The following is a 10,605-nucleotide window of genomic DNA, read 5'->3' as shown; positions in this document are numbered from 1 at the left end:
CACACACGCAAGCACATGGGCACACGCACATACATGCCAACACACACAAATATTTTTAGGCAATAGAGTATTCCCCAACTCCTCTCCAAATTCATCTATGAATCAAGAAGTTAGGAACTACTGAACTAAATAAGTGCCTGGGTTCACATGGGGACAGATGTGGAATATACATACGTATTTTACATGTATCACATATATCCAAATATTTAATGACTATATAAATAGTTGTTAAATTTTATACAGTATTCATTTCCTCCTCACTCTGATATATGAAATTGCCAGTGACCAAATTCTAGGAAAAGGGTAAACTCGTGGTCTGAATATTGAAGTAACAGATGCTCCTACAGTGTTCTGCAAACCACTATGTACTTGAAGTAGTTTTACAACTTCTATGTGTTTACAGCAGGGTTGAATTTAATATGACAACTTGGCTCAGTGGGTATTGTAGACAATTTCTAGTGGAGCCTGTGTCTTGGAAGGTAAGGTGATCAGCCAGGGAATTCACTCATCTTTTAATCTAATAGTATAAAATTGAGCAATGTTCTTCTCACAATCACTAGCCCCTTTCTCAGCCAGTGTCTGCCTGTCCGAGGGAACACAGTATTCCATCAAAGGCAGAAATGTCACAACTTTGTAGTGGTTACCCTGATCTTTGAGTATATTTTACCATGAGTATATTTTACAGTTCAGCTAATAGCTTCATAGGGATTACACAGGCATTTTAAAAATTACTAACAATAGACTATACACAGCTCACGCTTCAAATTGAGAAAAACACTTGACAGCAACATTTGCTACAGTATTTCCTCGCCTATAAATTTTACTATTCTAATTGAGTTTTAGGAAAGAAAAAGGAATCAATAAAAGGAGATGCTCTAAGGCCCAAGGAAACTTCAAATTTCAAGGTTTAAACTAAGTTATGATATGATTTCTTTAAAGTGCCCAGGGTAATGATAAAAAACAGAGATTCATATGCAAGTTTCTCCATTTAGTAAAAATCATGAATTTCAATAAGTAAAGGCATAGGACAACCAAGAGTTTCCTTTTAGTCCTTTAGCAACCTGACACTTCATCCTTCCTAGCAGTTTTCAGCTGGGCAATTACTTTAGTTTTTGATTTTTTTTATTTCTGAATTTAGGGGTAGAGGGTACCCACAAATGGTCAAATTCTCTTTCCAATTGCAAAGGTATTGGCCTTTTATTGCCATAGTCCACATTTCAGTTTTGTTTTCTATGCCATAACTGAAAAACATCATTTCTCTTTCCCTTTTTCCTCTCATCTCTGGTTTCACATTTATTCCATGAAATATTAAATATCTACGGTTTTTAGAAGGGTTGTCGTGTCTTTATTTTGAGATTCTCAGACTGTTCTCCCTTAAGTCTGGTATCATGTTACCTTCACCTGCCTGCTCCCTTCCTTCCTTCCTTCCTTCTGGAGGCAATGTTAAGGCTCATGGTAGTGATACCATTGAATGTGGCTTATGTGGAAACTGCCTCGGGTAGGCTCAGGAAATCTCAGGGACCTTCTCCAGGGCCACAGTGGGAGATGAAGCCTTCTAAACAAAGACACTGAAGAGAGGGAACTCTGCCTGACTGGGTTGCAGCAGATCGATCAGAAAGCACACCGTCCCGGAGAAGCCTTCATACAAGCTGTATATACTTTCAAGGACTCGAGAACCAGCCTTGAATTCCTCAGTAAATAAAAATTCAGCAAACCTAAAAGAAGAAGAAGAAAATATGAACAGTTTTAACATGAGTATTTCCATATTATTGGCCTTGGGTCGCTTCTTTCTCCTCTCTGCTAAGTTAAAGTTTTAGCATCATTTTCTTTCCAGAATTGTATAATATTTTAAGAAAGCCTTTTTCTTTGTTAAAAAACAGAGGAACCATTATGTAATTGTGTATGTTTCACAACAAACTATGTTGGCAAGCAAATTCAACTATTTTCAACATTTGCAAAGCAAAGCAGTTTGGCATTTTCTGAAGATTTCATTCCTTCTGTCATCCAATAATTAAAAGCAAAAAAGACAGATAAATAGCCATACTTTTATTTATCTTGACTAGAAGAAAGCTGATATATGACTGTTCCTTTAAAAGAGTAAATATGCTGTGTTTCTGCAGCCATATTATTTCAGAGCTAGGTTTCATTTATATGTGTCAGAGAGCAGAGACTGTGAAAATAAATGGGCGAGATTTTATACAATCTGTGCTTTGGGCAAACAAAGGAATAAGATGAATGGAAAAAGGCAAGCAACATTTTATAATCATGACATCAAATAGCAAACTTAGCTACAAGACAGATTATTTTTAGGACATGTGCCTTAAAAATAAATCACTGGCCTCTAAATTCTCTATGAAAGATCTTTTTTCTTTTACCTGTATTTGCTACAAATCCTATTCAAATTATTTATAATGAGGAACATTTTTAGTAGTTTACAACTTTTAAAGTGCTGTCACCTATGTCATCTCTTTACTGATCTGCTCAACCATTCCCATCAACAAAAATAATCACCAATTCAGAGGCTGGAGCGCATAGGTTGGTAAGGCCTGAGAGTTGATACTGTCATAAATTCAGATTATTGCTACTATAGTCATGCGTTGCTTACCGACAAGGATTCGTCCTGAGAAATGTGTCATCAGGTGATTTCGTCATTGTGCAAACATCATCCAGTGTACTTACACAAACCTAGATGGTATAGCCTACTACACACCTAGGCTCTACGGTACTAATCTTATGGGTCCACTGTTGTATATGCAGTCTGTCATTGACGGAAACGTTGTTGTGCAGTGTATGACTGTATACGGGGGTCCCATGAAGAGTAATTACTTATTTAATCTTTTTAGGACTTTTGGAATTATTGACAGCAGTTTAAAATAAATCAGCAGGAAACATACTGCAATTCTGTTTGGCACCATTTTTCTATCAACTGTTTTCCTGAATATGCAGCAATTTTTAAATAGAATTCAAAATTTTAAACAGTAGAATAATGATGCATCTTAAGAGTTAATCCAAAATTTGTAATTATACAATGAAACTTCATGGTATAGCTTCAACGAGTCTTATCCTTTTTAGTGCTACGGATCATTTGGCAGTCTGGACTCTTTCTTGGAAAAAAGTCTTCAGACACATAAAACAAAATAAACAGGATTCCCAAGGAAATTAATTATATTAAAGCACAGCTAGCAAAAATTTTAAAACCAAATTTGTGATACAGTAATATATATATTCTTTATTAATACATTAAATAACAAGTCTAGTAGTGGATCTAGTAACTGCTGACATTTCTAAGTAGTGATGGGAGTTAAATATATTTAATAATATCTGCAACAAGAGTAATATGACATGAGAATATCTATGACTTCTACTGGTGACAGAGTCACAGCTACTGCTAATTCTCCTGTGGCTTATTACCTACACTCAGAATTGAAGAAAATGTTACATTTTAGTTTGAGATGTAATACTTTTCTCAAGTAAATTTACAAACCCTAGATTAAGAAGCCCTGGTGTAGTAGAAAGAGGAAGAGCTCTGAAGTTACAATACCCAACTCAGATAATTTCATGTTACGTGACCTTTGGCAAATTTCTTAATCTGACTTTATAATGGTGAAGTTGCAGAACTGCCTAAGATTATCTGTAAAGATTAAAGATAACATGCATTAGGCTCTGAGCATACAGCAAGCATTCAACACATGGTGACTATCATTTTTTCACATTAACATATTAGAGCAGAATATTTGTAAAACAGAGACAACCATTCCACCATATTTTTTTGTGTGTGTGAGGAAGATCAGCCCTGAGCTAACATCCATGCCAATCCTCTTTTTGCTGAAGAAGACCGGCTCTGAGCTAACATCTATTGCCAATCCTCCTCCGTTTTTCCCCAAAGCCCCAGTAGATAGTTGTATGTCATAGCTGCACATCCTTCTAGTTGCTGTATGTGGGACGCAGCCTCAGCATGGCCGGAGAAGCTGTGCGTCGGGGCGCGCCCAGGATCCAAACTCGGGCTGCCAGTAGCGGAGCGTGCGCATTTAACCGCCAAGCCACGGGGCCGGCCCCCACCATACTTTGAAAAGAAACCCATAGTTACTTTTGCTCTCTCTTCTTGCAACCTTTTTTCCCTAAGCTTCAATTCACTTATTATATTATTGAAATTATAGTCTGTGTAATATTTAGTATTCTATATTATTTTACTTAAAAATAATGATAAACATTTTTGTGCTTTTCAAAATGATATATAGCAATTTACAAGAGTACCAGCAATGTATGAGAGTAGCAGTTTCATTGTATTCTGACTTATACAATATGTTGTTACATTAAAGTGAAAATGATTGTTTAAAATCTACCCAATGGTGCAAAATTCAAACTAACAAATTCATTTTTAAAAAATTCTGTCAAAATAGAAGTCAGAATGGTAATTATAGAACTAAACAGAATTACAGACACTGAGAACATTACATATCAAAAAATATTGATTATGACCAAAACTGAACTCATAGGAAAATTCATTGATCTGAGTTTTTATTATTATTATTTTTATTAGAAAGATGGAAGGTATTCTAATAGCATTTTGAAAAACTGTAGAAAATAACAAAATAAAAGAAACACTGGAAAATCAAAATAAAAGGCAGAAAATAATAAATTAGGAATCAAAAGAGAAAAACAAAAAGAATTAATAAACAAAACCAAAAGCCAGTTTCTTGAAAGAATGAACAACATAGACAAAATGCTGGTATGTCTGACCAAAAAGGAAAAGCATTAGGAATGCAAAAGGGCATATAAGCACAGAGATGGGAAATTTAAAGTATCACAGAATTATACTGTTAGAGCTTTATGTCAAACATTTGAAAATCCATATGAACTAGATGCTTTTAGGAACTGCCAAAATTAGGAAAGTCTCCACAATTTGGCCCATAACATATTTAACTTTGAATTATAATGAAGTGGAAATTTCAGTACTCTAACAATTAAATGCAATGCTCAAACAATATTTAGATTAGATATTACCTGTACATTTTCAGTCTATACCTGGAACTGAAAACTTTTAAGTTGTCTGAAGGGCCCTGGACCCCAGAACCTTATAACTAAGACTCTGTAAGTTAAGACTGGTCTGCCAGAAAAATATAGGCGTTGTTCTGACCCTTTTTAATAGGCTTTCTAGGGCATGACAACCTCTGATGAAATTTATCCCTCAGGTGATATTGCATTAGCCTAGATAAGATCCAAAATGACTTACTTTTTTTTTTTTGTGAGGAAGAGCAGCCCTGAGCTAACATCCATGCTGTGGGGGAAGAGGGAGAATCCCCCTCTGCCCTTTCCCTTAAGGTTCTTATGGCTGGCCAAATAATTAACAAGACAGGTTAGCAGGAGAAAATAATACCAAGTTTAATAACATGTATACATGGGAGAAACTCAGAAATGAGCAACTCGTCCCTCTGTCTAAGCTGCTTGCTTAAGTATTGTAGCTAAAGGCAAGGAAGGTGTTGGGGGTGGGTAGTGGTCTGGGACTTCAGAGGGCAAGAAGACAATTCTTTTCAGGGTCATCTATAGATAATGTGGTCAGGGAGAGATAGAGTTTTTTGATAAAAGGGGCTTGGTGCCCCTCCCATTGTAACATCTATTTTACATTATCATGACAGCCATCCTGATAGAAGATCTGTTCCAGGAAGGAGCCACCATGTCAAATTCTTTAGGCAGTTAGTGGGGGAAGTCAAATGTCCCTCAGAGAAAACAATCAAGGTAAAGAGATATATTTCAGGGTGGCCAAATCTTGATCTCCCACAATGCTAATCCTCCTCTTTTTGCTGAGGAAGACCGGCTCTGAGCTAACATCTATTGCCAATCCTCCTCCTCTTCTTCTCCCCAAAGCCCCAGTAGATAGTTGTATGTCATAGTTGCACATCCTTCTAGTTGCTGTATGTGGGACGCGGCCTCGGCATGGCCGGAGAAGCGGTGCATCGGTGTGCGCCCGGGATCCAAACCCGGGCCGCCAGTAGCGGAGCGCGCGCACTTAACTGCTAAGCCACAGGGCCGGCCCCCAAAATGACTTTCTTTTTCTACATTTGGGAATAAAGGGTCAGGTTGCAACCTAAACAGAATAGGTAGCTATGAATCAAAATATGTTAACAGAATTCCTAAACAATGGAGCTTCAAATAGAGGACTTACATATGCTAGTATTTTTCCTTCAGTGCATACATGCAAATATCATAAACGATAGTTTATGTTTTTTTTTTTCCTTTGGTGAGTGAGATTGGCCCTGAGCTAACATCTGTGCCAGTCTTCCTCTATTTTGTATGTGGGTTGCCACCACAGCATGGCTTGATGAGCGGTGTTGTAGGTCTGCGCCTGGGATCCGAACCCGCGAACCCTGGGCCACCAAAGCAGAGCATGTGAAATTAACCACTATGCCACCGGGCCAGCCCCCTAGTTTACGTTTTTTTAACATTGAATATTAGATAAGTTGGCTTGGGAAGGCCTTTCTGAGAAAACGACTTTTGAGTAAAGGTCTGAATGAAGTGAGGGAACTGAGAGATATATGCAGAAAGTGAGCATTACAGGTAGAGGGAACCAAAACTTCAAAGGCCCTGAGGTAGACTGTACCTTGCATCTTAACAGAATCACAAGGAAGTCACGTGGTGGAAAAAAACAGGGGGAACAGTAGCAGATGATATCAGAGAGGTAATGGGAGGAAAGATCATGTAGGGCCTTTAGTTCACAGGACAGACTTTGGCTTTTACTCTGAGTCATACCAGAAGACATCAGATTATCTTGAAAGAGGCGTGTCGTACTCTGACATGATATACATCACAAGAAGCAAATTTAAAAGATCATGGTGGGGCCAGCCCTGGTGGCCCAGTGGTTAAGTTTGGCATGCTCCACTTCAACAGCATGGGTTCAGTTCCTGGGGGTGGACCTACACCATTCGTCTGTCAGTGGCCATGCTGTGGTGGCGGCTCACATACAAAAAGAGGAAGATTGGCAGCAGATGTTAGTTCAGGGAGAGTCTTCCTCAGCAAAAAAAAAAAAGATCATGCTGAAACAAAGAAGCATTCCTAATAAAATCAGCATAAAGGCAAGGATATTTACTATCTCTCTTACTATTGAACATTGTTATGAAGATTCTGACCCATGCAATAAGAAATAAACAAAGAGTATACAAACGAGAAAGGAAGTAATACAATTACAATCATTTGTAGATAATATATGTGTCTATTTAGAAAACCCAATGGAATTTAATGAAAAACTAGAAATAGTAATGGAGTTCAGTAAGGTGGCCAGATACAACACTATGATATTTATCAAAACATCACTATGATATTTATATAAACTATTTATAAGATACAATGCAGATTTATATGAAAGAAGTGCATCTTAGGTTGCTAAACTGCAATAATATGTATGTTTTAAAAAGCTTTCATAAATACCAGTAATAAATGATCTGAAAATGTAATGGAGGAAAAGATTCCACTCACAATAAACATGGAAACATAAAATATCTAGGAATAAAATTAACAAGAAATATACAAGACCTTCTTCATTAGATCAAAACTTTATCAAATGACATTTTTTAAAACTTAAATAAATGGAAAACATACCATATTCCTGGATGGAAAACTCAATATTCTAAAGACATTAATTCTCACTAAAGTAAACTGTAAATTCATTGAAATTCCAACCCCAATTTCCATAAGATTTTTAAAAATTCAACAAATTGATTCTAAAACACAATTGTAAGAATAAATGAGAGACAAAAGCTAAGAAAAATTAGAAATAAATGAATAATGAAATACAGAAAGTCCAGAAACAAACCCATATAGTTACGTAAATTCACTTTATGATAAAATCGAAATTTCAAATCATTGGGGTAATTGGTCAACAGATGCTACTGGAACGTTTTGTTTTTTCATAAAAAACACAAAGAGGGGCCAGCCTGGTGGTGTAGTGGTTAAGTTTGCATGCTCCACTTCAGCGGCCTGGGGTTCACAGGTTCAGATCCCAGGTGCAGACCTACACCCTGTTTATCGAGCCATGCTGTGGCAGGCGTCCCACGTATAAAGTAGAGGAAGATGGGCACGGATGTTAGCCCAGGACCAATCTTCCTCACAAAAAAAACAAAAAAACCCCACAAAGATAGATACCCATCTGATACCATTAAAAATAGTAAATTCTAGATAAATCAAAGATTTAAATGTTGAAATAAAATCATAAAGTTACTCAAAGTCAACATAAGTTAATATTTTGTAATCTTGGAATGAGAAAGGTTTTTCTAAGCATAACACAACATCCAGAAATCTTGAAAGACTGACAACTTTGAAAAGAAAAATACTTAAAATTTTGGTCTGGCAGAAGACCATGAACTAAGTTGAAAGAAACATGGGAAAGTAGACAAATATTTACAGCACACATTGACAAAGAGTTATAATCCTCAATACAAGCATCACAATAGGAAAAAATGTACAAAAGATAAAGACAGGCTAGAAATACTTGCGGATCTAACAACTTGAATTCTAAAATTTCTCTGATAAGAAATGTTCGCATAAATGCACAGAAATGTATATATTGGATATTTGGGATAATTTTGTTTGTATTAGTAAAGACTGCACACATATCAAGTGTCCACTACTTAAAGATTGGTTAAATTAATCATAGTACATCTATAGTAAATAACTATATAGCCATTAAAACAATGACATAGATCTATACAAACTGAAACGAAGGATGTCCCTTAGAAATCGTTCACTTAAAATTATAAGCTGCAAACAGTATGTATAGTACTGTTATACATATATAACAGTACGATCTTATTAAAATATACATATATACATATATATATACATAGATATATGAACATATATTTATGCATACAGAAATGTCTGGAATAATATAACTCTAATTTTTAGTAATAATAATAGTGAACACTTACAGTGCAGTTACTATATGCCAGGCACTGTTCTAAATGATAGGTGAGGACATTATGCTAAGTGAAATAAGCCAGTCACAAAAAGACAAACACTGTATGATTAGTCAAACTCATAGAAGCAGAGAATAGAATGGTCTTTGCCAGGGGCTGGGGGAGGGGGAAATGGAGAGTTGTTGCTCAATGGCTATAAAGTTTCAGTTATGCAAGGTAAGTTCTAGAAATCTGCTGTACAACATTGTGCCTATAGTTAACAGTATGGTATTGTGCACTTCAAAATATGTTAACACGATAGATCTCATGTTAAGTGTTCTTACCACACAAACAAAAATTACAGCTATACATACCCTTTGGCATAGCAATTCCACTTCTAGGGATTTATCCTTTAGATCTACTCATACATGCGCAAAATGATATAAGGACAAGGTTATTCATCACAGCATTATTTGTAATGCAAAAAGTTGGAAATAATCCAAACATCCCTCTACATGGGACTAGTTAAATAAATTATTGTTCATTCATACAACATAATACTATGCAACAATAAAAATGAAAAGTCTTTATGTATGGATTTAGGGTGATCACTAAGATAGCAAGGTGCTACCATTTATATAAAAAAAGGACAAAATTTTATATATATGCCTATTTGCTTGTATATACACAGAATATCTCTGGGAAGATAGCTAAGAAACTGGTAACACTGACTGTCTCCTGGGAAGTGAAATAAATCGTCAGAGTGCATAGTTGATGTATTTCTTTTTCTACTTTTTAAACTATGTGACTTATACCTATTCAGAACATTAATTAGATTAACATTTGGAAAAAAAAAAATACGTGAAGAATGGCTGACCTTTGGGCTCGGTAGATGTATTTAGAGTTTCCAGTGAGCCGGTACAGCAGCAGGAAGACATAGGCACTGCCAGCTACACCATGGCAAATCCCTGGCCCCTTCTTTAGCAGGCCCTTCTGCCATGTGAGTTCCCCACACCGGATACATGTGTCCAGGTACTGTGGCTTCTTGGAAACCAGATAAGCTTTGGCAAATAGATAGGCAATTCCTGTGAAAACCATTACAGACATTAGACGTGACTTTCAGAGCTTAATGCTATAGAGCAGAACTTCTCAAACTGTAAAAGGCTCACAACTCATCAGTGTATTGGTAAGATATCCATTCTAATCTGGTAGGTCTGAGGTGAGGCCTGAGATACTGCATTTCTAACAGGTGCCCTTCCGAGGACCACATTTTGAGTAGCAAGGCTATAGAATCTTCTACAAGGGAGTCTTATTTCACCTGTGAGATTTAGTTTAAGTTGTTGTTGGAGAAAGAGCAACAAGTACATAGATTGATAAAATCCATAAGTTACAAATGGGTTAATATTTAATGATGAATACTCTAGCAAGCATTATGCATACCTAGCTATTTGGAATGGCTAAATATTTATACAGTTTGCCCATTCCCCCAGAGAGGTTTAGAATTTGTAATGTTAAAGTACCTATAATTATACACTTTTCTTAAGAGCAAAACTGGGAGTCCTTCCATCAACAACAATGATCTCAAACAACCTGGCCAAGATTTCTATTCCAGCTGTGAAGTGAGTCCTTCTCAACTTGACTGTTCCACGGAAAGACATTTCCCTTCAAAACTCCTCAGCAAAGGCAATCTCAATTATACAAGCAGGAAGAGAAACAA

General features: G+C 36.4%; 1 protein-coding gene across 1 annotated transcript in view; it reads right to left on the bottom strand.

Annotated features, from left to right (window-relative positions):
- Positions 1-659: 659 nt before the first annotated feature.
- LANCL3 (LanC like family member 3) overlaps positions 660-10,605 on the bottom strand; it is an 88,599-nt gene continuing 78,653 nt past the window's right edge. Inside the window, exons 4-5 of the mRNA XM_058535625.1 lie at positions 9,766-9,973; positions 660-1,715 (exon numbers count right to left, since the gene is read on the bottom strand). Coding sequence (XP_058391608.1) covers positions 1,556-1,715; positions 9,766-9,973 — 368 coding nt within the window. The 3' untranslated portion in view covers positions 660-1,555. The remainder of the gene's footprint in view (positions 1,716-9,765; positions 9,974-10,605) is intronic.

This window comes from Diceros bicornis, chromosome X (genome assembly GCF_020826845.1).
Source record: "Diceros bicornis minor isolate mBicDic1 chromosome X, mDicBic1.mat.cur, whole genome shotgun sequence".
NCBI lineage: Eukaryota > Metazoa > Chordata > Mammalia > Perissodactyla > Rhinocerotidae > Diceros > Diceros bicornis.
This window is presented reverse-complemented; position numbering and strand designations above follow the sequence as displayed.